Genomic DNA, 27,162 nt, shown 5'->3' on the forward strand with positions numbered 1-27,162 from the left:
ATATGTGGTTAGAGGCTAATGCATTGGACAGCACAGGTATACATGATCTCTTTGCCACAAGTGTGCCTTCTTCCAAGCCCTGACAGATAACCTATCAACCCTGTTGACTGAGTTGATAAATGAGATGTAAAAATATGAAAGCCACATAAAGATGTGATACTATCTAGTAAATTGACAGTGTTAGTGACAAGTCAACTCTTCATCAGTGAAGTAAAATTTTTCCCAAGCTTTTATTTTTATTTTATTTTTTAGAGAAAGTGCAAGCTGGGGTGTGGAGGGGCAGAGGGAGATAGAATCTCAAGCAGGCTCCACACCCAATGTGGAGCCCCATGCAGGGCCCCATCTCATGACCCTGAGATCATGACTTGAGCCAAAATCAAGAGTAGGAAGTTTAACCAACTGAGCCACCCAAGCACCCCATCAAGCTTTTTTTTTTTTCCCCATCAAGCTTTTATTGGTAACTTTTTTTTTAATTTCTTAACAGAAATACTCTAAATTACCTTCATCTTTAAAAACTCTTCTTGTAGTTTGTTTTTTTTTCCTACCAACAAAACTACCTTTCTATGGTCTTTTTTTTTTCCCTACCTTGAGTCAAATATTTTAATACATACCACCGTCTGGTAATGAAACATAATTGATTACTAATATATAGTGACAGAAGGCAGATCAGTGGTTGCCAGGGGAAAGGAAGGAGAGAGGACAGAATGATAACGCAGACTTGCAGGTAGTGGATGTGTTCTCTATCTTGATTGTAATGAGGATATGATCTGTATATACATACGTTAGGACTTTTCAAATTGTACATATCAGCACAGAGTATTAACCACTGTAAGATCACAGTGAACTATCAGGCACCTGTTCAAACTGTACATTTCAATATAGAGATTCTGTATGTCAATTATGCTTCAATAAGCTTTTATTAAAAAATTGGTTGGAAACTTGCTCTGAGAAATATATGATGTAAAGTTTGCTAATAAATGTTAATTAAAGGGACAACCTATATTATTTAAAATACCTAAATTATTTCTACTCTTGTTAAACCTGCTAGATTTTTGAGAAATAAATTATATTCCCCTTAGCTTGTCATCTTATTGAATCATAAAAACAGTGAACACATATGCGGTGTTAACTCTCTACCAGGAACTGTTCTGCGTGAGTTTGTATCTATCATTGTTCCTCATGACAACTAACTGGAGTATACTGTACCTCCACTTTACAACTGAGGAAATTGAAGAACTAGAGGTTAAATAGCTTGCCCACGGTGGTACTGCTGGTAAGTGACACACCAGTCATGAAGTCAGTCTAGGGCCTCAACTAAGCTTTATACAGAAAAGTATTTAACATTATACACTACTGCTCCTAAAATGCCTTGAAAGTGGTTTCGATTATTATGTTGAGCAAAATAAGTCAGAGAAAGACAATTATACGTTTTTGCTCGTATGTGGAATATAAGAAACAGTGCAGAGGATCATAGGGGAAGGGAGAGAAAACTGAATGGGAAGTTATCAGAGAAAAACCATGAGAAACTTAATGACAAGAAATACACTGAAGGTTGCTAGAGGGGAGGTGGATGTGGGGATGGAGTAACTGGGTGATGGGCATTAAGGAGAGCACGTGATGTGATGAGCACTGGGTGTTCTATGCAAATGATGAATTATTGAACTCTACATCTGAAACTACTGATGTATGTATGTTAGTTAATTGAATTTAATTTTTTTAAAGTGATTTCAATCATAGTGATTTTATTCTTACCATGTATTTTACTTTAATTCTCCCCTAAAAGCTATATCTCATATTTTAAGCTCATTTTCCAAATATTTTGTGAACCAGTGATTCCTACATGTCAGTTTTGAACGTAATTTTTTATTTTTATTTTTTTAAATTTTTTTTTTTGAAGATTTTATTTGTTTATTCATGAGAATACACAGAGAGGAGAGAGACAGAGAGAGGCAGAGACAGGCAGAAGGAGAAGCAGGCTCCATGCAAGGAGCCTGACATTGGATTTGATCCCCGGTCTCCAGGATCAGGCCCTGGGCTGTAGGCGGCTCTAAACCGCTGAGCCACCAGCGCTGCCCGAGCATAATTTTTTAAAAAAATATTTGACTTATTAATCCAGGAGAGACACACACAGAGAGAGAGAGAGAGAGAGAGAGAGAGAGAGAAAGAGGCAAAGACACGGGCAGAGGGAGAAGCAGGCTCCATGAAGGGAGCCTGATACGGGACTCGATCCTGCGTCTCCAGGACCACACCCTGGGCTGAAGGCAGTGCTAAACCACTGAGCTACCCAGGCTGCCCATTGAACATAATTTTTATCTGGTAGAACTTTTATTTCTTTTTTTTTAATTTATTTAAATTCAATTTTGTTAACATATACTGTATTGTTAGTTTTAGGGGTAGAATTTAGTGATCAACATTTTTATATAACACCAAGTGCTCATTACATCAAGCGTCCTCCTTAATGCCCATCACCCGATTATCCCTTCCCCCTACACATGGCCTTCCAGCAACCTTGTTTGTTTCCTAAAGTTTACTGTCTCTTATGATTTGCCCCCCTATTTTCATCTTACTTTATTTTTCCTTCCCTTCCCAGTGTTCATGTTTTGTTTCTTAAATTCCACATATGAATGAAATCATATGATATTTGTCTTTCTCTGATTTCATATAGTATAATACCCTCTAGTTCTATCCATGTTGTTGCAAATGGCATGATTTCATTCTTTTGATGGCTGAGTAATATTCCATTGTATATATACACCACTTCATCTTTATCCATCTGTTGATGGACATCTGGGCTCTTCCCATGTTTTAGCTACAGAGGACATTGCTGCTATAAACATTGGGGTGCATGTGACCCTTTGAACCACTATTTTTGTATCCTTTGAATAAATACCTAGAATTGCAATTACTTTGTCATAGAGTAGTTCTATTTTTAACTTCCTGAGGAATCTCCATACCATTTTCCAGAGTGGCTGTGCCAGCTTGCATTCCCACCAAGAGTGTAAGAGAGCTTCCCCTTTCTCCACATCCTTGCCAACATCTGCTGTTTCCTGAGTTGCTAATTTTAACCATTCTGACTAGTGTGAGGTGGTATCTCATTGCGGTTTTGATTTGTATTTCCCTGATGCCTAGTGTGATGTTGAACATTTTTTTCATTTGTCTGACATAACTTTAAAAAAAGCTAGCATTAGGACTAAGAAATTTCGAGTGGTGGAGGAAAAGAAGACTAAGAAATTTCACCATTAAGGACTTAAACATCATTAAAGAATAGGAAAAAGCTTGTGTTTTTTAATTTAAATTCAATTAGCAAACATATAGTACATCATTAGTTTCAGATGTAGTGTTCAATAATTTATCAGTTGTATAACACCCAGTGCTCATCTCATCATGTGCTCTCCTTAATGCCCCTCACCCAGTTACCTCATCCCCCCTTCCCCATCCCTCCAGCAACCCTGTTTGTTTCCTAGAGTTAAGAGTCTCTCATGGTTTTTCTCCCTCTCTAATGACTTCCCATTCAATTTCTCTCGCTTCCCCTATGCTCCTCTATGCTGTTTCTTATATTCCACATATTAGTGAAACTATATGATAATTGTCTTTCTCTGATTGACTTTTTTCACAACTCATCATACCCTCCAGTTCTATCCATGTTGATGTAAATGGTAAGTATTCAGCCAAAGAGCTTCTTTTTTAAACAAAGTTGATCTTTATCCTCTCAACTAATATTCCAGTTTTGTGTTACACCAAGTTTATCCAGTTTGTCTGTATCTAGTTTACTAGAGCTTTTACAATTAGTTTACCTGCATAAATGTAAAAATAAGTAGCAGTCTCTGATTGAATCAGTGCCTGAGACTTTGAAGTTGGCTGCACACTTAAAGCTGCACAACCTCCAATAATTTTCTATTAAAAATTAATTAATAGAAATAGAAATTAATTAAAATTGTATTTAAATTCTAATTAGTGGGATGCCTGGATGGCTCAACAGTTGAGCCAGGATCAAGCCAGGACTTGATCCAAGTCCGGATCCAAGGGATCAGGCTTTTTTTTTTTTTTAAAGATTTTTTATTTATTTATTCTTGAGAACATAGAGATAGGCAGAGGGAGAAGCAGGCTCCATGCAGGGAGCCTGATGTGGGATTCAATCCTGGGTCTCCAAGATCCTGCCCTGGGCCGAAGGCAGTGCTAAACCGCTGAGCCACTGGGGCTGCCCAGGATCAGGCTTCTTGTGGGGAGCCTGCTTCTTCCTCTGCCTATGTCTCCGTCTCTCTCTGTGTCTCTCATGAATAAATAAATAAATTCTTTCAAAAAATAAATTCTAATTAATTAAAATATGATGTAATACTGGTTTCAGGAGCAGAATTTAGTGATTCATTACTTACATATAAACACTCAGTGATCAACACAAGTGCCTTCCTTAATACCCATCCCCAGCCCACCTCTCCTCCAAACCTTCAGTTTGTTCTCTATAGTTAAGACTCTCCTATGACTTGCTTCCCTCTAAGCATGCTCTTTAAATTAAGACAAAAAATTAATACTACCCAAAAGCAAACTACACATTTAATGCAATCCCTCTCAAAATACCATCAGCATTTTTCACTGAGCTAAAAGAAATAATCCTAAAATTTGTAGGGGACCACAAAAGACCCTGAATACCAAAACAATCTTGAAAAAGGAAAGCAAAGGTGAATGCAAGATCATTCCAGACTTCAAGCTGTATTATAAAGCTGTAGTCATCAGGATAGTAGGGTATAGGCACCACAACACGTAGGTCAGTGGAACAGAACAGAAAACCCTGAAATGGACCCACAACTATATGGTCAACTAATCTTCAACAAAGCAAGAAAGGGACACCTGGGTGGCTCAGCGGTTGAGCCTCTGCCTTCAGCTCAGGGCATGATCCTGGAGTCCCAGGATAGAGTCCCACATTGGGCTAGAGTCCCACATTCATGGAGCCTGCTTCTCTCTCAGACTATGTCTCTGCCTCTCTCTCTGTGTGTGTTTCTCTCATGAATAAATAAATCAAATCTTTAAAAAAAAGCAGGAAAGAATATCAAATGCAAAAAAAGACAATCTCTTAAACAAATGGCGTTGGGAAAACTGGACCACTTTCTTATACCATACACAAAAATAAATCCTATATGGATGGAAGACCTACATGAGGAAACATCAAAATCCTAGAGGAGAACACTTGTTATGACAGGCACTGGGTGTTATATGCAAATGATAAATCACTAAATTCTCCTGAAACCAATATTATATGTTAACTGGAATTTAAATAAAAATTTGAAGGAAAATAATGAAAGGACATTTAATACTCTATGTCAAAAAAAATACTCTATGTCATGTCATTAAAATTAATTTGCTATTGATGTAATTTGTAAGCTGTCTATTATTTCCTGAAAACCATTTTGACCTGATTTTACAATATGCTTGCAACTTGAAATTAATAAAAACCCTCATTCTTAAAACAATAAAATCTGCAATTCAGAATTTTATTAGGTTGTCTGTTCTTTCTGTTCTCATTCTAGATTGTTAGATTTCACTTTACTGTACTTGGTTCTTTCCACTATTGGAAAACTGCCAGTTGACATCTGTGGCGTTATTTGGGAAGCAAAAGAAGCTATCATGTTCTAGAGGCCAATGTTTTTATTGTAAATGGGACTGAAATTGGAATGCTTAATTGTATTTAGTAATACAGGAACAAAATGAAATTGAAACTGTTCTCAGGCTTTATATCACTGTAACAGCAAGCTTTCCAAATTTCATTTGATCAGGATCACATTTCAAACAAGGGATTGAAATAGTGGTCTATACCCTTAACTCTGCTTATTTACCTTTCATTCGCCTCTCAACTGCAATATGTTCCACATGCCCACAATGAACAGTACTTTTACTCCCCTTTTCTGTCCCTATCTCTCCTTTTAAACCACTAAGAGTGCCCTCTGATCAAACTCAATGGACTGACATTGCTATGATATTACCGGGCTTATGCAAGCATTAGGCATGGACCACCGTTTTCTCACATGGGATCCAAAACCTCACCCTGTCTAGAGGCTCATGGGTGGCTCAGTCAGTTTTGTCTGACCCTTGGTTTCAGCTCAGGTCTGATCTTGGGGTCGTGGGATCAAGCACCGTGTCAGGCTCTGTGCTCAGGGCAGAGTCTGCTTGGGATTCTCTCTTTCCTTCTATGTGTGCCTCTAAAATAGATAAATAAATCTTAAAAAAAAAAAAAAAACCTCACCCTGTCTTGATTGTCCCCCCCCCTTTTTTTTTTAGATTTTATTCATAGAGACACAGAGAAGCAGGCTCCATGCAGGGAGCCCAATGCGGGACTCAATCCCGGGACTCCAGGATCACTCCAGGATCACACCCTGGACTGCAGGCAGCGCTAAACCGCTGAGCCACTGGGACTGCCCAGCAGTCACTTTTCTAAAAGTCCTTACTGATTGCCCCTTCTACAGCTGCCTCCTTTTAGAGGCTAGGGCTCCAGGGTTCTACCTTTAGTTCCCTTCTTACCCACCCACAGCCTCTTTGGGAAATGTCATCCACTCTCATAGCTTCACCTTTTCACCTCTAACTTCCTAGTCTTTTTTTTTAAAAAAAAAAAAGATGTATTTATTTATTTATGAGAGAGAGAGAGAAAGAGGCAGAGACACAGGAGGAGGGAGAAGCAGGCTCCATGCCAGGAGCTCAATCCCGAGACTCCAGGATCGTGCCCTGGGCCAAAGGCAGGCGCCAAACCGCTGAGCCACCCAGGGATCCCCTAACTTCCTAGTTTTTACAAAACCTGACGCCCCATGGCTCCTCCCCTGCCCAGTGACAGAAGCCTAAACTCTTGACTGTGGCATAGATTCTTCTAACCACACTGTAAGGCCATGCTATGGGCACATTTCACCTGCCTAGGCAGGTGAAACTCAGTGTGTCCTCAATAAAGATTCATGGAAGGGAGGGACCCCTGGGTGGCTCAGCGGTTGAGCATCTGCCTTCAGCTCAGGGCATGATCCTGGTCCTGGGATCTCGTCCCACATCCGGCTCCCTGCAGGAAGCCTACTTCTCCCTCTTCCTGTGTGTCTGCCTCTCTCTCTCTTTGTCTCATGAATAAAAAGTAAAATCTTAAAAAAAAAAAAAAAAGACTTGTGTGGAAGAGAGAGATTCTTCAAATTAGCCAAATTTCTTTGAGTTTCCTTTCTCAACATCTCCATTTTCTAGAACGCCTGTCCTGCCCCACTCAACATCCTCCAGAGAATTCTGATCTGCATATACTAATATTTTGTCCTCAGTCTAGAGCAAGAGTATGGAAACTACTTTCGTGCTTATCCCATCTCTCTGCCCAACCAAATCCCAGTATCTCTACCTTGGCAGAAAGCTCCCAGGACATGGAAATAATTGTCATCATCATCCTGATACAAAATCTTGGATACATGTTTAATCTATGAAATTTTCTGATGACCTATAGCAGAATTGTCCCACTCTTCCTGTTCTAGCTTTATACCACTTTACACCTGATATATCGTGGGAAGGTATAGTCTATGGAGGTCTGTCTTCCCACAACACTCCTCAAAGACTCCGTTTCTGTTTTGTCTCTAATACTCAACAACCCACTTCCTTGAACATAAGCAGGCATTTGGAAAAGTGCATTCAGTAAGAATGCCCTTAAGCTTATGGTTTAGTAGGGGAGATGAGACACAGACACAGTTTTGAAGTATATGATAAATGATATTAAATACAGAAGGTATTCATATGTCTTGTGGCCTGAAAGGCAACACATTTTCAGATAAATACTTACAGAATTTCTAGATGAACAATTCTAGTGGTCAGAAAGGAAATATGTTTTTCTTTTTTCTTTAAGATTTTATTCATTTATTCATGAGAGGCAGAAAGAGAGAGAGAGAGAGAGAGAGAGAGAGAGAGGCAGAAGGCAGAAGCAGGCTCCATGCAAAGAGCCTGATGTGGGACTCGACCCCAGGACTCCAGGATCACGCCCTGGGCCGAAGGAAGACGCCAAACCGCTAAGCCATCCAGGGATCCCCAGAAATATGTTTTTCACTTTGAAGTGGATTGGCATTTAAACAGAGTTGTGAAGGATAAGCAGGACTTTGGCAGATAAAGAAAGGTGGAGGAGTAAGAGTATATTCCAGGCTGAGAGAAATGTAGGTAGGTGAGCAGTGATCTTGTTTAGTGGAGGCTTGAAGAGAACAGGCTAAAAAGACAGGTTGGAACAGGAGGAAAAAGATCTTGATGTTACACTAGAAGAGTAGACTTCATTTGATGGCTAATATAGAATTTAACAGTTTTTGAGTGGTAGGATGACACCCTCAGAGCTTACTTTAGGGAGATTCATCTGGCACTTCAGAGATGTATCCCCCAATGACTGGAAGATTACCTGGCATATTGTAGATCCTCCGTAAATATCTTGAATATTTACAGGACCATACTGGGAGTTGTCATTTAATGATGGAGATGTGTAGTGAAAGGCAACCATCTAGATCAAATATTTTCAAACTGACAAATATGCACATAACTTCATCTTGACCTTCTTTATTTCACTAAACTCAGTATTCATGCTCCAATTATTATCCCCCTCTGTAATGACTCCCACAGGGAACAAAAATCCACCTCCCTGCATTTTCTCTCCATTGAGTTCTTTCCTCCATAGCTACACAAAAGAAAGTTGTTTTTAAAAAAAAAAGTTGGGATCCCTGTGTAGCTCAGCAGTTTAGCACCTGCCTTCAGCCCAGGGCGTGATCCTGGAGTCCTGGGATCGAGTCCCACATTGGGCTCCCTGCATGGAGCCTGCTTCTCCCTCTGCCTGTGTCTCTGTGCCTCTCTCTCTCTCTCATAAATAAATAAAATCTTAAAAAAAAAAAAAAGTTGTCAGGGCACCTGGGTGGCTTAGTCAGTTAAGTGCCTTCAGCTTAGGACATGATCCTAGGGTCCTGGGATGGAGCCTCCACATAGGGAGCCCCACTTAGTGAGTCTACTTCTCCCTCTCCTTCTGCCCCTCCCCCACACTCATGCTCATGCTCTCTCAAATAAAATCTTAAAGAAAAAAAGTTGTCTAATCCAGACCTCTTTCACATGACAGTCTGTCAAATTTTGTGTACAGTCATCATGAACATGTTTCCCCAGCCCTTTCAATTATATAATGTATTTATCAGTATTCTAGTCACTCCTCTGGAATTGGCCTACGTGTCACATATCAATGCTGAACAGTGAGTCCAGAGATGTCCTAATTAATCCATTCTTCAGGCCTGAAGGGCTTTGGAATGATCCTGCATAGCATTACCTTATCTGCATATGGAACTTTACAAGCATGTTTTCCTTTTCTACTTCTCCAAATCCATCCCTTCCTGGTTCAGGCCATCATCACCCCAGGCCTGCATCCTGGGTCCGTTTTTTGGTTCCTTGCCTGCTGCTGCCACCCCTGAACTCCTTACATCATATTCACAGGTGGACCAGCAAACACTCATTGAGCACCTGTGATGTGTGGTGCTCAGGCTTCAGGCATGGCTTATGAGTAAGACAAGGCCTGTCCTTTAACTGCAGAGGTGACAGCCATCCTCTGACTGCACCACGTGTAGAGGGTTCCACAGTGAGGGTGGAAAGCTGCATTCCAGCATAGATTGGTGGAAATGGCACCTGACTAAACTTTTGTTTTTGTTTTTTTATTTTTTTTAATTTATTTATGATAGTCACAGAGAGAGAGAGAGAGAGAGAGAGAGAGAGAGAGGCAGAGACACAGGCAGAGGGAGAAGCAGGCTCCATGCACCGGGAGCCCGACGTGGGATTCGATCCCGGGTCTCCAGGATCGCGCCCTGGGCCAAAGGCAGGCGCCAAACCGCTGCGCCACCCAGGGATCCCTGTTTTTGTTTTTTTTTAAGTTAGAGTTGAAAACAGAGGAGCATTCCATGCTGTCACGGGGTAGGACGTTAGGAGTTTGAATGGACGGTGATTTAGGGGACTCCTGAGCAAAGGGACAGAAGCTCTCGATAGGTAGCAGCATGGCAGTGCTAAGTGTCCTCGGAAGGAAGATTAGAGCAGGTGAAGAATGATCCCGAGAGCCATCCTGAGGAGTCTGTTCCAGATGATCAGTAGGGTACCAACCGTATCTCCGGAAAGCAGCACTCAGCACTTGCATCTCGCAGTGGAAGACACTGAAGCCTCGACATTTGGACGGGGAGCTCTGCCGAGCAGTTGTTGAAGAGGCGGCTGCAAAGCAGCTCAGGACCTCCCCTCCTCCACTCTGGCAGTGCGCCCCTGGGTGGGTCATTAATTGGTGGGAGCCTCCTTGGCAGGGCTGTGGCGAGCATTAAGCGCGATAATGGGTGCCGAGTGTGGCCTCGCGGTACGAAAAGTCACTAACACTGGGACGATTTGGTCGGGCGGACCCCGCGGCTACTCCACGCCAGGAACCCGATACCCAGGGTGGAGGGGGGCAGCAGGAGCGAGGACCCGGAGCGCGAGCAGCTGCAAGAGCAGCTGGGGCACCCGCACTCCTCGCCTGCCGACCCACGCTGCGCGCCCCTTCCTCTGATTGGACGGGAGCAGCCCGGGGGGCGGGCGGACGGGAGGGAAGGCAGAGATTGGCTAAGCGTGGGAAGAAGGCGGAGCCTTGTCGGGGAGGGAGGCGGAGCTTGGCTCCCAGGGCTAGCCCGGTCCCCCCGCTGGGATTCCGCCCGGGGCTGGCGGCTCTGAGGCCTTCCAGATAGACGACCCAGCAACCGGTGACGCCGCCCGCAGGAGGCCGACGACTGGTCAGCCGGGGACGCGGGACTGGAGCGTGACTCCCTATCTCGAGGCGCCTCCCAGCTGCCCCACTCGGCGGCCGCGCGCTCCGCCTGCCCCTTCCTCCGACGCCCCAGTCCCGCGATCCGGGAGGCGGGGGCGGCGAGCCGGCTGAGTGGGGGCTGCGCGGCGTACAAGGAGCCAGTCGGCGACCGGTGAGGGGACCAAGGGGCTGGGGGGGCAGGGTTGGCGCGGGGCGGCGACCCCCAACTGTCGTCGTCTCCCCTCGCTACCGGCGGCTGGCGTCTGCCGCTGTCGGGAGCGCGGCCCCGGCAACGAGTGACCACGGCGGTGCGGCACGCGCGATTGGTCTGCTGCGCCCGCGGCCGCCGGGCCTTGCCGGCCTCTCCCGGTGACCTTCGGGGCCGGCGGCCCCGCGACGCGGACCTGGCCAGGCCGAGGCGGATCCGGAGGGCAGTGTCAGCACCAGGCTCCGTCGGCGCCCCCGCTCCTCGCTACGTTTTTGCTGCCCTGTCCAGCCCCCAGGGTAGGCCGGCGCTAGGGGCGAGGAGCTGCGGGAGGACCCCGGGCTGCAAGGTTCGCCCAAGGAGAATCTGCCTAGCAACTCGTGACGAAAGTAGATTGAGGCGCCCCGGATTGGCTGCGCCGCGACCTACCCAGGTGCGGCGTTCCTCCTTCGGTGAACCGCTTTGTGCACTTGCGGGTTAAGTCCCCACCGACTAGCCTGAAACTGAGTAATCCGCTTCCACGCTGGCTCCGACAGCTCCCGGGGTGTGGCCTGCGGCTACGGAATGCCCACGCTCTCCAGCCGTGCGGAGAAGGGTTCCTCGGGGGTCGGGGAAGGACTTCAAAACTCTTGCAGAACGTTTAGAATCCTTGCGGGGGGGAGGTGGATGGGTGGAGGGGGCAGGAGTCAGAACCCGTATTCAGGGTCCCTCCTCAGAGGAACTGTCTTGATCAGGGCAAAACCTAAAAACTCCTATTTTAACCTTCTTTTTCTTTTCTTTTCTTTTTTTTTTCTTTTTTCTTTTCTTTCTTTTCTTTTCTTTCTTCTTTCTTTCTTTCTTTCTTTCTTTCTTTTCTTTCTTTCTTTCTTTCTTTCTTTCTTTCTTTCTTTCTTTCATTCATTCATTTTATTTGACACAGACAGCGCTGGGGCGATAGCGCACAAGCAGGGGAGGAGCAGCCTCCCCGCTGAACAGGGAGCCGGATGCGGGGCTCCATCCCAGGACCCTGGGATCATGACCTGAGCAGAAAGCAGAGGCTTAACGACTCAGCCGCCCAGGCGCTCCTAAACCTTATTTTCATATGAAACGTTAGGATAGCTTCCTTTACTGAGTTTTCCCAGGCACCTGAAGTCCCCTGTCCAAGGTCACACAGCTAGTAAGGAGGAACTGCCTCTGTGGTTCTTTCATGGATGTTGGCAGTTCCATTTCAGTAAACCAAAGCAGACTACTTGCGGTATGTGCAGTATCAGATAGGGCTAGGGAGGATACGATGACTGGAGAGAGGCCTCCTCCTCCTGTAACCTAACTTTTGAAAGAATTATTTCCAAATTAACGTATTTTTTAAAAGCACTGAGTGCCATCCATGTGCCCAACTTCTTGCTAGTCCCAGAAAAGGTGTAAAACACCTTCCCACATCCCAGTTCTGCGATGCTTTGCCCTCTGTGGGTTGCAGTTTTGGGCAAGTGTCAAAGGAACCTAGGGAATAGACTATCCTACTATATATGTTCTATCCCTGCCGACATCCCTATCTTCTTCACACTTTCCAGTGCACAGGAAAAGCTCTGTGAAGGCAAAACTTCCAAAAGAGTGTATTTGGATCATGATCAGGCTTGGGCACTTGGGATGGGAAGCAGCACTTCCGAAAACTTGTTGGACTGAATCTGAAGCTGAAAGGGGCAACTTCTTTTGAAGTACTGGACCTTGTTTCTGTTATGGAAGAAAAGAAAGCAAGGAGAAGCCATTCTGGTGCTCTAGATTCCATCCTCCCTACCTAGAAAAGGGACTGAAACCTTCCTAGAATGTATGAGAATCACTTTCTTGTTACTTTCATTGATTATTCAGAATAAAGGCAAAGGGGATGGGGCTGTGGGTTATGGAGTTGCTCGGCAGAGCTTCTGTGAGGAGGGGTGACTGTAGCAGAGCCCTGGATAAAGAGAGAGAGGGGCTTTACAAGTGGAACTAGAAGTGGAACAGTCCCAAAGTAGGCAGTTAATTTTACTAATACATTTCATTTAACCCAATATATCCAAAATATTATCATTTCAACATACAACATTAAACAATATTCACGAGGTAGTTTGCATTCTTTATTCATACTAAATCTTTGGAATCAGGAGTGTATGTAATCCTTACAGCACATCTCAATTTGGACCAGCCACATTTCAAGCGCTCAGTCACATATGGCTCATGGCTTCTGTAGTGGACAGTACAGCTGGGACAGCCCTCAGCCCCACTCCTGTACCAGTTTTACCCAGCTCTGGCTTCAAGAAGGAGGATCGCTTGTCTCTTCATCCTGCCCCAGAAATATTGGCCCAGCAGAACAGATAACCAGAGAAGAAAATCTTTGTACTAACCGAAGGATACAACTCAGAAGGAAAAGAACTAAGATGTTCTCATAGTAGATTGTTAGTTAATGTACTAAATCCGGATGAATTATCATACATCTCTAATCTGTAATATGTTAGATATGGCATGAAATACCTGCAACATCTATTAAGAAATAAACAAAAAAGGGCAGCCCCGGTGGCGCAGCGGTTTGGCGCCACCTGCAGCCTGGGGTGTGATTCTGGAGACGCAGGATCGAGTCCCACGTTGGGCTCCCTGCATGGAGCCTGCTTCTCCCTCTGCCTGTGTTTCTGCCCCTCTCTCTCTGTGTCTATGAATAAATAAATAAAATCTTTAAAAAAAAAAGAAACAAAAAAATAAAGTGATATATAAAATTCAAAAGTTTATTTTTAATCAATTGTGAACGTTAATTTTTTCATTAGCTTATCTTAGTACCTGTTTATTAATTACACATATAATATTTGCAAATACTTGTAAGTATTAAATGCTTGAAAAGTACTAAAATATTTTATTTTTTCTAAAATATTTTAAAGTATTGAACTATTAGGACTTTTTGCCAACTCACTCATAATTACCTTCTTCCCTCTTTCCAAGCCCTGGTACTTATTCCTGTTTCCTTCTGTACTTATTTACTTAAAATAAATATATAACAACTTGAAGACTCTCAATTGGGAAAGTGTCTAGGATAGTCTAGAATTTTTTTGTACCATTATATATATATATATATTTTTTTTTTTCTTTCAGATTTCCTCCCATTCACAGACCCTTTTGCTTCCAGGGCAAACTACATCATGGAATGAGGTACACAAGAGAGACCTGAGGGCTGTACTCTGGCACTCAGTTACCAAATCAGCCCCTAGATCAGGGTCTGTCTTCCCTAACATTTGTAATGGGGGGAAATTGTATCTTTGTGTAAATGCCATTTTTGTAGGCATGTTTTTGTTTGTGCATTTGTCTTACCTTCCTTGGGCATGTGCCCTGGGAGACAGAGGGTGGGTTCCCAGAAACTTGGCCTGAGAGGTCTCCATGGTCCCTGGAGACCCCCAAGTGATGTGGAGCCCTCATTAGTATGCACATTGCTCTCTTTAGCATTTGGATCAAACACTTGAGTCCTGAGGGAAGGTTTTATTCACATGAGGGCAACCACTCTTTTGAACTGACAGCCTAGAATGACAGCCCAAGTATCTGGGCCGAAAGTTCCCTCTGGAAGGATGGGCTCCCTTTAAAGACTGCTTTTGGGTCTGCAGAGGGACTCGTTCCCCTGCTTGTAGCTTTTGCTTAATCTCCTATCTGTGAATAAGGTGTCTAGGATTTAAAACACTGCAGACCAAAAAAAAAAAAAGAGAGAGAGAGAGAAAGTGTGGGAGAGGAGGAGTGTGACAGATGAAACAATAACAAAATGTAGGTAGATGCTTAGGTGAGGGGGTGATTCATGATATTCTTTAGTTTTTTATATTTGAAAATGTCCTTTAAGGCAATACCCTTTTCCCTCCAGGAAATACTCCCCTCTTCTCTCTCTCCCTGCCTCTGTCCCCTTTGCTCAATGTAAATTCATGTTGTCCTCTTACTTCACCCTGCAGTGTACAGAACATCCTGTTACAAAGGCATGAGAAGAGAACATCCTGTAGTGGCCACTCCTGCCCATCGTGGAGGGAGCAGAAACTGCAGAGCTGAGGTTTGTGGCTTTCAAGGCTTTTTTCAATGGATCCCATTTATGGGGTGTTTTAAGCAGAGCTGAGTATTTAGGATGTTTCTATCTGCCAATAAGAAAATGCTGACCATTTTGTTTGCTTTCTCTCCCTGACCTGTTGAGTGACACAGCCTATATATATATATATTTTATAGAAGCTATATCTAATCTTCACTGAATTTAGCTGGGACCAACCCATGGGCCTCGAGGAGAACAGTCAGTGACGGGGCCTGCGGGAGGTTCTGTACAGAAAGGCTGAGCCTGCCCCCAGACAGCTACCTGGACCAACCTGTCAGAAAGATACAGGGATAACATCAGAGATAAACAGGGCAGCAGATCAGAGTCCATCTCCATAATGGAGCTTCTCTGCTAGTCTGGATTCTCCGATTGCTGGAGCTAGGCCAATGAAAAAAGACTGGAGAATGTTTACAAACAACTGGGATGACCTGAGAGTTAGGAAGGAATGCTCCTTCCTTCTCCCCATGTTTCCTGAAGATGGGAAAAGCACTCCTAGGATAATGCCATTAACTTTCAATATTGTTCTTTGTGGATGATTCATGTTCCTTTCTGCTTCTTTCCTGAGTCCTGAGTTGCTTTCTCAAGGCAAAGCCATGGAACTTTGACATGGAGTGCTTATTTATCAGGTGCTGTCCAAAGCAAAGGTGCAGTACTTTGGGGTTTCTCAGATAACCATCCCTTACCCGGGCCCCAGTCCTCTCTGAGACTTTTGCCCAGACTGCTGCTTCTGCACAGGTACCCTCCTTGTCCTTCCAGCCCAGGCCTGGCTGGGTTCACACTGGGGACTTAGAAAACCAGAGTCACAGAGGAAGGTGTTGCTGTCATGTAGGCCCAGGGGCCTTCTCATTGCCCCTCCCCCGTTGGTGTTTCCTAGTGCATCTCCAGGCCGAGACCTCCGACGTACTGACACAAAACAGGCTGGCTATTCCTCATCCCCTCCCTCCCTCTCTGAATCCCTCCTGCCCTTCCTGGTTGCATGAGGGCCCCCCTCCCCATATTCTAGGAGTCCTATGGCTTTGTCTCCTCTCCGAGAATGCAATCCGGGAGACGGCCTGGCCCTGGCCGAGGAAGTTAGAAGAGACAGGGACCCTGGGCTTGCCTCTCCATTCCCCAAGGTGTAGCTGTTGCAGCTGTTACTGTGGCTGACAGCGACTTTCTCCCTGTAGGGCTCTGAGTGAAGGGTGAAGCTGGCTGCAGCCCACCCGAGAAAAAGCTGCAGAGCCTGCCCACAAGAGAAGGAACCTGGTGTCTGCCAGCCAGCTTCCCAGGCCTCCCGTTCCTCCCTCTGCCACCCCTTTGCAGGCTTTCGGAAAACCGAGTACCACGCAGTTGGAGGAGGTGGACCCCGGAGTGGGAGAGGCACCTTTCCCGGCCAGCCTGGCCCCAGCCTGCATCCCGAGGGCGCCCCCGCCGAGCCCTCGCCATGCTCGCGGGATCAGAGGCGGCGGCGGCGGGAAGGCCCTACGTGTGCAGTGAGTGCGGCAAGAGTTTCCGCTACAGCTCGGTGTTGCTGCGCCACGAGCGCGCCCACGGCGGCGACGGCCGCTACCGCTGCCTCGACTGCGGCGAGCGCTGTGCCTCGGCGGCCGAGCTGCGCGCCCACCGGCGCGCCCACGCGGGCCAGACACTCTACATCTGCGGCGAGTGCGGCCAGAGCTTCCGCCACAGCGGCCGCCTCGACCTGCACCAGGGCGCGCACCGGCGGCGCAGCTCCCGCGCTTGCCGCGCCTGCGGCCGCCGCTTCCCACACCACCCGGCTCTGCTGCTGCACCGGCGCCGCCGGCACCCCCCCGAGCGGCCGCGCCGCTGTCCCCTGTGCGCCCGCGCCTTCCGGCAGAGCGCGCTGCGCTCCCACCAGGCGCGGGCGCACCCGTGGGCCCTGCCCGCCGTGCCCGGCCCCCCGCCCCTCCGCGGCGCGCAGGGCCCTCGGGCCTTCGGCAGCCACACGGGGCCACGGAGCCACGCCCGCGGCCGCGCGGCCCCGAGCCCCAGCGAGTCCGCAGGGCCGCCGCCCGCGCCGGCCACGCACCAGTGCGGCGTGTGCGGGAAGCGCTTCGGCAAGAGCTCCGTACTAGCGCGCCACCTGCACACGCACTCGGGGGAGAGGCCCTTCGCGTGCCCCGAGTGCGGAAAGGGCTTCCCGGAGAGCGCCACGCTGGTGCGCCACCAGCGGACGCACACGGGGGAGAAGCCGTTCGCGTGCGGGGACTGCGGGCGCCGCTTCAGCGAAAGCTCCACCCTGGTGCGCCACCAGCGCAGCCACCAGGGGGAGCGGCCGCACGCGTGCCCCACGTGCGGCAAGGCCTTCGGGCAGCGCTCCGACCTCGCGGTGCACCAGCGCATCCACACGGGCGAGAGGCCCTTCCCGTGCGCCGAGTGCGGCCGCCGCTTCAGCGATCGCTCGGACCTCACCAAGCACCGGCGCACGCACACGGGCGAGAGGCCCTACCGCTGTGAGCTGTGCGGCAGACGCTTCACGTGCGTGTCCAACCTCAACGTGCACCGGCGCAACCACGCCGGCCACAAGCCCCACAAGTGCCCCGAGTGCGGCAAGGCCTTCGGCGTGGGCTCCAAGCTGGCACTGCACCGCAAGACCCACCTGGGTGAGCGGCCGGCCCCGTGCGCCGAGTGTGGCAAGTGTTTCAGCCACAGCCGTTCGCTGTCCCAGCACCAGCGGGCCCACGCCCGGGCTCGAGCCGCCGGCGCTGCCACCCAGGCCACCGCAGCAGCCGCAGTCCTCTTCGCCAGGCAGGCAGAGCAGGAAAAGCCTGGCCTCTGGTGTCCTAGTTGAGGGACACCTGCTGAGAAGCGTCTTGGGAGGCGGCTGGGCAGGGACTGAAGCGCTGGCACAGCGACTGGGGCACCCGGCAGGCGGAGGTCCGCGCGAGGTCACCGTGGCTGCCCACGCCCCCGCTGGTAACCCTGCCACAGTCCCCCCGCTTTTTGCCTTGCCTGCTCCCCCCCCACCCCGCTGTGGATGCAGGGAGCCTCGGAAGAGAGCCAGGGCCCGTAGAAGCCGGCTGCCGCCTCTGTGCCCTCAGATGTTTCTTTCCTCTCTTCCCACCTGTGCTGGATCTTCTCTTGTCCCAGCCCCTTTTTCCAGCCTGGGCCTCCTCTCGCTCTTCTTCCTGGGGACTTTTGTCCTCCCACCTCTTCAGGTAGTGACCACAGATGTGGCTACAGCGACAGCCCACCCACCTTGTGGTCATCTTGCCTCTTGGTTCTACTTGACAGTCTCTCTGCCGCTTTCTCCCTGGGCTCTGAGGGATGGGATTTGTAGGCAGATGATGGGATCGCTCATTTCAGGGAAAGATCTCATGCCAGAAGTATGAAGCCTGTGGGAGAAAGCCTACCTACCATGACAGTGGACAGGAGCCCTCAGCAAAGCACCCACCTGCCCCATGGGTCAGACATGATCACGGTGCCAGATCAGAGTGCCTCTCCGGGCAATATTCTGCAGCTAGGGACATTAACTTTGGGACCTGAACTGAGACCCCATGGGGTCCATAAAGCAGAGTATTGCCAAGTGGAGCTTCAGAGTGGGATTTCCAAATCAAACTTGGAGCCATGGGGAACTGAGCTACATGGAGCCAACAGTGCAGAAAGTCTGAAATTGGCCAGCGATTTTTTTTTTTTTTTCTTATGGCCGGAGAAATAAAGATTATTTGGGTTCCAGATGCCCAGATCCTCCTTTATCAAAGCTGAGGCCGCTGTCTTGGCAGACTTAGGAGTAATCCTAAGGTATTCATCTTGCACGTACAGCCCCCTTGATTTTGTATGCAAAGTCAAGACTCCTCAGGCATACACATTTGGTTTTCCCAGATAACGCAGTGTACGAACATGGCTTAGGCTCACATACCTCCATTCCTGCTCACATACCTTCATTCCTCTCTAGTGTCCCAGCCTGCCCTCCTTGAGTGCAAGAATGGGTATGTATGATGATACCCCACAGAAAAGAACTGCAAAATGCCAAAGCAAACTGGGAAAGACAGCTGGCTCCTTGAGGTGGAGGCCTGCAGAGAGGAACAGGGCCCAACCGATGGTGCACTCAGGCATATTCTAGCAGCCTGCTTCTAAAGGAATCAGGATTCCTGTGTTGCAGGTGCCAAAATACTCTGCCCACACGTGTCCATGTAAAATAAGGGTTTATTCTGTCCTTTAGGAAGACTAAAGTAGCCTGGCTGGTTTCTTTGCCCCCACCCTGCACTCCCTGGCACTTCTCTCCAGTCCCTGGGGTCTGGCTCCTCAGAGCCCAGGGATGCTCACTGCTGAGGGAGTACAGTCAGAGTCTGAGGAACCCGAAGGCCTGGACTCGTCACCAGACCTCGGGGTCACAGAGGCAGAGATGCTGGGACAGGGCTCCAGTGGGCCAGGTGACTCTTGTAGGGCTGGTAACAAGGCTGGATGGCTTTTGCTACAGTGAGCTGCAACGCTGTCCGGCTTCTCGAATCGCTTGCCGCAGAACTCACAGGGGAAGCGCAGAGTGGCAGCGGTCTCTGCATGCTTGCGCCGGTGCCAGTTCAGGGAGGCCTTCTGGCGGCAGGTGAACCCGCAGATCTCACACCTGAGCCAGGGACAGTGGAGGGAAGGACAGGGCTTCAGCCCATCTTGACTTCCCCAAGGGTTCTTCCTGCCTTTAGCTTCCCAGTGTCTTGCTGGCACCCCTGGCAGCCCTACCTTCCCACCCATACTCCCCCACACTCACTGCAGGGGTTTCTCTCCAGTGTGGATGCGCCGGTGGATGACGAGGTTGCTGCTGGTGCGGAAAGACCGGGCACAGAACTCACAGATGTAGTCCCGGGTGTCTGCGGGTTCACAGGGGTCACCCCAACATCCATCCCCAAGCCACGGCCCTTCCTCAACCCAGCCCACCTGCCAACCCTTACAGGACTACTGCCCCCAAGCAACCTGCTTATCCTCCCAGCCCGACTGCGCCCTGTGGCTGTCAGCTGCCATCCTGCTCCTTTTTCCCTACCAGCACTAAGCACCTGCCCTTTGCGCTTCTCCAGCAGCTCTCACAGGCCTGTGTTTTTTCTCCCCAGGTCTCAGGGCAGGCTCCACAGGAATATCCCTGCTTCTTGTGGCATCCTTTAGACCTCTGCCTCACCACCACTTGGATCCCCCACTGTCACACCACACGTGTCCACCTGCAGCCTTCTTCCCCGTTTCTCCAGCACACTCCACAAATCTCTGGCTCCAGCCCTCTCCTCCCCCGTTACTTGTGCTACTGCTTTGTTTTCTACACGTCCAGCACTCCACATTTCTGTTCCTGGTCTCCCATCCTTCTCAGCCACCACTCCCAGGTCATGTCCCATCACTGGACTTCCTGTGACTTCCTGCTGCCAGTCCAGCAGCCCACCACCCACCCCTGTGCCCATCCACCCTCCTCACCCAGATCCCTTTCCAGGGCGTCTTTGTAGCCTGCCTTCACTCACACTATGAAATCACTGACCACTCTCTCCCTGGACAATTGGACCTGTTTGGTTAAAATCCCACTCAGGATTAACACAACTCTTGGCCCGCTCTAGGAATGCACAGGTGTGCTAAGGGGAGCAGAAACACAGCCCACTATCTGTTTGCCCAGCCCCCAGCCTCTCCTTTTCATACCCAACGATATGCCTCTGCACTTTCTTGGTCGGTTCCCTCTCCCACTCTTAGAGGAGTCTTCTCTGTGCTAGCTCATTCAGCAGTGATCTCATTTTTCAAGTCAGCAAGAAGAGAGAAGCCAAGAGAGAATAACCATATCTTCCCCCAACCTGATCCATCAGTCAACCTCTGTGCCATATATGTGAACACTCCTTGCTCTGCTGCACAACTCTGCTTCTCCCTGACCAGAGGTTCCCCATGCCACCTAGACATCAGTAAGCCTTTTCTCGGGGGGGGGGGGGGGGGGGGTCATTCCCATCTTTGTACCCCCAAGCTCACAGCCTTCCAGCTAAGCTCTCATTTCTCTACCTGTCGTCTCAACACCCCAGAGAGTGGCCCATCCTCACTATCTCTACTTCTTTAGCTCATTCCATTCTGGCTGTCCTCCCTTGTCGCTCGCCACCTTGTCGTCTAGTCCAAGGTGGCTTCCCACCGCCCCATCCAGCGGCCTGTCCTCATTGTACTCAGTCCTGTAACACCGGCACTACCCCCCACCCCAGAGGCCGCAGAATGCTTCTCTACCTACACTCATGCCACGTGGGTACATTCCACCCGCAGCTCCAAATACCACTGCATGCTTGTGAACACAGTTTTTTCTTCCCCAACATCTCTGAATTCCAGATTCACATCTTCTGGAACGTGAATAAATAAAATGTCCCCTTCCCAAAGCCTACCTTTCCTCACCTTCAGGAAATCACATCACCTCTGCCCAGTTGCCGAGATGGAATCCTTCAAGTCAGCCCAGACGCCCTCCTGCCCACCCACCTGTGGCCACTCTGTCCTCACAGCAGCCTCCAGCCACTTCTCACCAACTCAACTGTACCAGCACGTCAAGGCTATCACCGCACATTCCTACAGTCCCATTTGTCCACGTGGCAGTCACTCTGCTCCCTGTAGAGGCAGTTCTGTCCCTGAGCTGCCCAGCTCATCCGGCCGGAAGTCAAGCCATGCTGATGGTAGTCGAAGAGGCCCCAATCACCTATCTGATCTCTTTTCCTTCCTCTCCAACTTCCTGGCCTCCTCTCCATTCTTGGAACATGCCATGCAGATGCCAGGTGAAGGCCTTCCCAGTGCTGCCCACAGACATGGACAAGCCTCCATTCCTCCCTTCACTTCAGTCTTTGCTCAAAGCACCTTCCCTTTCTACAAGAGAGACTCCTCCCTCATGCTCTCCTCTCCTTCTGAGCTTTCAGATCTCTTTGTTCCCCTGTTATCACTAGAGTGGGCATCCTAAGGATTGCCCTCTTCGTTCACTTTTGTATCCCAGCACCTAGAACAGTCTCAAGCAGGCAGGTGCTCAACACACAGAGAACGAGTGTGAGAGTCATTCCACAGAGGAGTATGATGGGACCTGCAGATAGGAGGTGATGGGTTCCACAGGGGAGATGAAGGGACCCTCAGGGGAAGTGATGGGCCCCTCAGGGGGGGTGATGGACCCCTCAGGAGGAGATGACATGCCCCACAGGGGAGATGAAGGGACCCTTGGGAGAGGTGAAGGGTCCCTCGGGGGGAGGTAATGGGACCCAAAGGGGAGGTGAAGGGATGCACAGGGGAGGTGACAGGACCCACAGGAGGGAAATGAGGAGGCATTTCCGAGACTCACCACTATGCAGTTTAACATGCTCCTTTAGGTGTTTCTTAAAGTTGAAGGACTTCCCACAGGCTGGCTCTGGGCAGGAAAAGGACTTTTGATGGATGTGCTGGTACTTCTTGTGGTGCTGGGAAAGGAAACAGGTGGTCTCAGGGAGACCGCCAAACCTGGTCCAGCAGGCAGGCTTCTCTGTTCCCCCTCTACCAACAGTTCTAGCACCACCAGCTCACATCATCCTGGCCAGTCCTCCTCTGAATGCCAGCACCCATCCCATCCTGACACCAAACTGTGCCCTCATCCTCTTCTGTCCTGGACTTGCATTATCTCACATTTTTGCCACAACTTTCCTTAGCAATGCCCAGCCCTTGAACCAAGTGTCATTCTGGTGACTGTCTTGGTTCCCTAAACATGGAGCTGCTGTCTGCTGGGATGAGAACACAATTTGAGGAAGGTATGGCTATCCTCTTTAACATCGATGTACAGGGATGCCTGGGTGGCTCAGTGGTTGAGTGTCTGCCTTCGGCTCAGGTCGTGATTCTGGGGTTCTGGGATCAAGTTCCACATGGAGCACCCCACAGGGCACCTGCTTCCTCTCCTGTGTCTCTGCCTCTCTCTCTGTGTCTCTCATGAATAAATAAATAACCTTAAATAATAGTATTAATAATAATAATAATAATAGTAACAACAACATCAACGAACAACAGTACTGCCTAGATGGCCTACTTTATCAATAGCTCATTGTGGTCATGTCTTCTACGATGTTTTCCTAAATCTGCTTTGGAAACACACACATGGGCATGCTTTCAACCTGGAACACTTGTAGAGGTAGTCTGTACTTAACTCCATGAGTATGTCTGGGAAATAATTCCCTGTCCAACCTAACTTTACATCCTGGCTCAGTAAACTGCATGGGCTTTCCCCTTTTCTATAGTCCCAGTTTCCTATAGTTAAGCCACTGCTCCAGGCTGCTTCAGTCTTCTTCATTAACAGGCTCCAATGTGTTTGACTAGCCTTGCTAAACTTCTCATCCCAGAGCTTTCCTGCCACTGGGCACCTGCCCATTCCCTCTCCCAAATCCCATCTACCCTCGTGTCACCATCCCTCTGGTCTGGGCTCTCCCTCAACTGTAGGACATGGTTGGGGAGGGCTCTGGATAGGGTGGGGCTGTAGGCCACCCCTCTATGTGCCTCAAATCTCGCTGGCAGTTAGGCTGCACCTACGAACCCCCAACACTAGAACCACCCACCCTAGCCAGCAGCGCCAAGCGGCTGAGTGTGGACTCAGGAGCCCCAGCACTACCACACACTGACTGAGGAGCCTGGGCCATTACTTAGCCTTTGTGTGCCATTCTGTGGGAGGAACAGGATCAGCACCTACCTACTCCCTAGGGATCAAAAGACTTGACCCACAACAAGTGCTTAGAACAGTTGCTAGCACTTCAAGAGCCTGAGGAATGCCATGGTTATCTGCCTTCTCCTTGATGCCTGGAGGACCCATGCAACCAGCAGTGGTGGGCAGCAGCTATGTGCTTGAGGCTTGGTTTTCTGCTTTTACCTACCAGTTTCTGGTTGAGGGATTATCAACTGTAGGTAAGCTCTGCAGGTCCACCCTAACACTTATCTTCCTATCTCCAGATCTACCCACACTCCAAGCTTCTTTGCTTCAGCTTCTCCTTCACCTCAGCATCTCCTTAAGCCGTCCTCATACACCTCTGAGATCACAAAGGACCCAATGTGTGTCCCTCATGTCCTCACATTCAGGTACTGCCGGTTGGAGAAGATCCTTCCACAGCCAGGAAAGTCACAAGGCAGCAGCTCTCTTTTGGCAGCTTTCCTGGGGAAGGACGATGGGAGAGCTTCAGGACTCCCACAGGCTCTCCTCAGCCCCCTCCTCTCAGTCCCTTCCCCAAAGACTCCCCCCCGCCCCCAGTCCTACCTAATTCTCTTGGAGCCAATCTGTGCCGTGTCCTCCTCCCAGGCCAAGGTCAGAGCAGACTGGGCCTGACTCTCAGGGCTACGGGCAGCAAAGAGGGAGCAAAGGGCCTCGAGGGAGGGCCACGTCCCAGGATGCCCCTGCCCTCTGTCTCAGCCATCAGGTTACCTGGCCAAGGGCTCAGTCTGCTGGGTTGCTTGAGGGGTCCCTCTGATTTCTGGCTGTACCCCAACTTCTGTAGGCAGAAGAGCTCCAGAACCCAATGATGATGTTGATGAGGACAGTACAGCAAGAGGATTGAGGGGAGCTTCTGGGGGTGGGGGTGTCTCTCCCTCCTTAAGTGCATGGGTGACAGGGGAAGGTAGTAGTCTGGGGGCATCTGGATCACTGCTGAAAAGAGAAGAGAAGAGCATTATCTCCCTGGGCTCTCAGCTAGCCTTCAACCCAACCCACACCCCTAAACTGCAGAGATCCCCAACTTGGAACCACCCTACCCTACCCTAGAATCTCTATTCACATCTGCTTTCAGCTTTCATTCTCCTCTAGAGCCGAACTTCAACCCTGATTTTCCTGATTCAAAGCCTCCAGTTCTTTCCACCTTCCCCACCAACAAGCCTTTCCCTCAAGTCTGCAAAGCTTTGGGGTCCCTGGCCAGCTACTCCCTCCCTCCTGCTCACTTCAACATCCTCCCACAACCCCAACTTGCTCATCTGGGGAGGAGCTGTAGGTCCATGGGCTGGCATCACTGAGCATTTCCTCTTCATCCTCATCTTCCTCCTCCCCCTCTTCTCCTGGGGTTGGGAAGGTCTCCAGTAAGGGTCCTACTTCCCTGCTGGACCAAGGAAGGCAAGCCTCAGGCTCCCACTCTCTTGCCTGCACTGTTCACCCAAGTCTCTCCTTTCCCTTCCCCCCAAACCTCACCTGGGCAACATGGCCTCCTGAGTCCTCTCATCGTGCTCAGATGCCAAACCTGTTGGTACAGGTAGGGTCAAAGGGGAAGGATCTCTGGGCTGGAGGGAGGAGGACAGGTGTACTTTTAAGGTCTCCTGGGATGGAGGAGGGTACAGCAGGAAGGGGTGCTTTACTCTGGAGATGATACAATCACATGGTTCAAAAGGTAAAAGTATAAAAAGGTACGCTTGGAAAAGTCTCCTTACCAATACTACCCCCTCTTCACCTAGTTCTTCCCACAGAGAACCGGGTTTCCCTCATGCCCTTCCAAACATATTTGATACATTCGTAAGTACATATATATATATTCTTCCTCCCCTGGTTTTTCCACCAATGGTAACACAACATACGTCTCATTCTGTATTTTGCTTTTTATACCTAAAAATATATTTGAGAATATATTTCCTTGTTTTTCCATTAAGAAAGGATAATTTTTAACAAAGGGGGTTCTATGGTACAGAGACGGGAACCATTTTCCCTCTGTTTTCTTCACAGCTCTTCCTGCCCCCGCCTACCTGCAGGCTCCTGCCCGCTCCTGGCCTCTGGGCACCAGCTTCTCCGGGCAGTGTTTGGACAGGAAGCTGGCTTAGGCTCCTCTGGAGATGTGAGGCCTGAAGACGGGCCCCAGGAGAAGGTGTGGCCTGCAGAGCACTCCCACACAAGCCCCCCATCTTGGCCCCCGGGGTCCCGGAGCCCAGGCACCAGGCTGCATTCCCGGCTGTGGGCATGCGACAGGAGCACCAGATACTGCAGACCCTTGGGGGGCAAAGGCTCAGGACCTGAGGTGGTGAAGGCAACAGTCAGGGCGAGCTGGCAAGCCTCCTACTCTCACACTGGGACCACACCCTCCCTGGGCAAAGCCAGTCCCTACCTCAGTTTATCATCCTTCAGAGCCCAGAACCCCCCCAAGGTCCCTAGACATTGCTCTCTTCCACAGCCTGCTCCCATCAAACTACCTTGGGCTCCCCAACTCCCCACCTTTCCCCAACCCACTCAGGGTCCCCTCTGATCCAGTCCCCTCCGGAGGGGGTTCCCTGTTGCCCCTCCGCCCTCCCTGGCTCCTGGCCCCGACCTCTAGCTACTCCCTACCCACCTGCACAGAGCACACAGCGTGAAGAAGTGTACCTGCCAGGGGGAGGGGGAAGAGAGGCGGTTGAGGGAGGGATCCGGGCCAGCTGGCCTCAGCTCTCTGCACTCCCACACTTTGAAGGGACCAGACCCTAGGGCCCCTATTCGCTGGAAACCAACAGCGGGGGGACAGGACCCAGAGAGGCCCCAAGTCACACAGGCTGTTCTGCTGAAATGAGAAATCTGCGGGCGGTGACGAGCTGGCGGCCGGCACCGACCACGTAGGGGACTGGGCGTCGCACCCCCGGCGCCCTCCCGCGCAGCCCCGGCCCGGCCCGGCTCCTAACCGGTCCAACAGGAACTTAGCGAGCTGCGAGTGCAGGGAGAAGCCCAGCCGCTCCTTGAGGAGGCACCACTGCTCCATGTGGCCGCCCAGGCGAATGCGGCACTTGCTGCGGCGCGCGTCCAGCTGCCGCCGCTTCTCCTGCCGCCTGCGCGATGCGTCCACCGGGGAGGAAGCCATGGGCACCGGGACCTACGGGTGGAGGACACACGCGCACGGGCGGCCTGACCCGGGGCGCCCTCAGGGCCCCCGGCGGCCGAGATCGGCCAGCCCAGGTCCTCCCCGCAGCCGCCGCCGGGGCCGCACCGCCCGGCTTACGTTACTGGGCGCGTAGAGCAGCGCTGTGCGCCCTGGGGAGGCGCCAGGCTCCGGCCAAGTTTCAACGGGGGCTGGGCGACGGGGAGGTGACAGTTTCACCTTGAAGACGGCACAGGCCCCTCCAGCCCGGACTGCTGGGGGCGGGAGGGGGTGTCTGGGGGGCGCTCTCCAAGGCGGAGTGAATGGGGCCGGGGCCGGGGGCGCTCCCACCCCGCGTCGGGCCGCCCCACTTAACGCCCACTGAGCGCAGGCCGGGCCCCCGGAGTGCCCGCCGCGGTCCACCCCCGCCGGG

At 50.1% G+C, this 27,162-nt stretch overlaps 2 protein-coding genes across 11 annotated transcripts; one reads left to right on the forward strand and one right to left on the reverse strand.

The window, feature by feature from the left end:
- Positions 1 to 10,636: 10,636 nt before the first annotated feature.
- On the forward strand, positions 10,637 to 18,698 carry ZNF672 (zinc finger protein 672). Of its 10 annotated transcripts, none has more exons than XM_041752587.1 (4): positions 10,637 to 11,400; positions 14,058 to 14,114; positions 14,894 to 14,988; positions 16,324 to 18,698. In XM_041752587.1, exon 4 carries the CDS (start codon positions 16,445 to 16,447, stop codon positions 17,810 to 17,812), a length of 1,368 nt encoding a protein of 455 aa, XP_041608521.1. In that variant the 5' UTR covers positions 10,637 to 11,400; positions 14,058 to 14,114; positions 14,894 to 14,988; positions 16,324 to 16,444; the 3' UTR covers positions 17,813 to 18,698. The 10 variants fall into 10 exon arrangements, with proteins under 10 accessions (XP_041608521.1, XP_041608520.1, XP_041608519.1 ...); XM_041752586.1 differs by having other exon boundaries at positions 10,637 to 10,934; positions 14,894 to 15,647; positions 16,188 to 18,698; XM_041752585.1 differs by having other exon boundaries at positions 10,637 to 10,934; positions 16,188 to 18,698.
- A 451-nt stretch (positions 18,699 to 19,149) lies between these two features.
- Positions 19,150 to 27,162, reverse strand: ZNF692 (zinc finger protein 692). The gene is given in 13 exon segments (XM_041752595.1): positions 19,150 to 19,317; positions 19,319 to 19,585; positions 19,727 to 19,826; positions 22,271 to 22,385; positions 24,013 to 24,091; positions 24,194 to 24,271; positions 24,359 to 24,580; positions 24,897 to 25,019; positions 25,112 to 25,160; positions 25,657 to 25,920; positions 26,235 to 26,266; positions 26,557 to 26,744; positions 26,871 to 27,162. Coding segments are annotated over 12 exon segments (1,539 nt in total). The 5' UTR covers positions 26,733 to 26,744; positions 26,871 to 27,162; the 3' UTR covers positions 19,150 to 19,283.

The sequence above is a fragment of the Vulpes lagopus genome, chromosome 4, assembly GCF_018345385.1.
Source record: "Vulpes lagopus strain Blue_001 chromosome 4, ASM1834538v1, whole genome shotgun sequence".
Classification (NCBI taxonomy): Eukaryota; Metazoa; Chordata; class Mammalia; order Carnivora; family Canidae; genus Vulpes; species Vulpes lagopus.

Coding starts and splice junctions, on each gene's coding strand:
- ZNF672 (XM_041752587.1), top strand. CDS start 16,445: ATGCTCGCGGGATCAGAGGCGGCGGCGGCGGGAAGGCCCTACGTGTGC.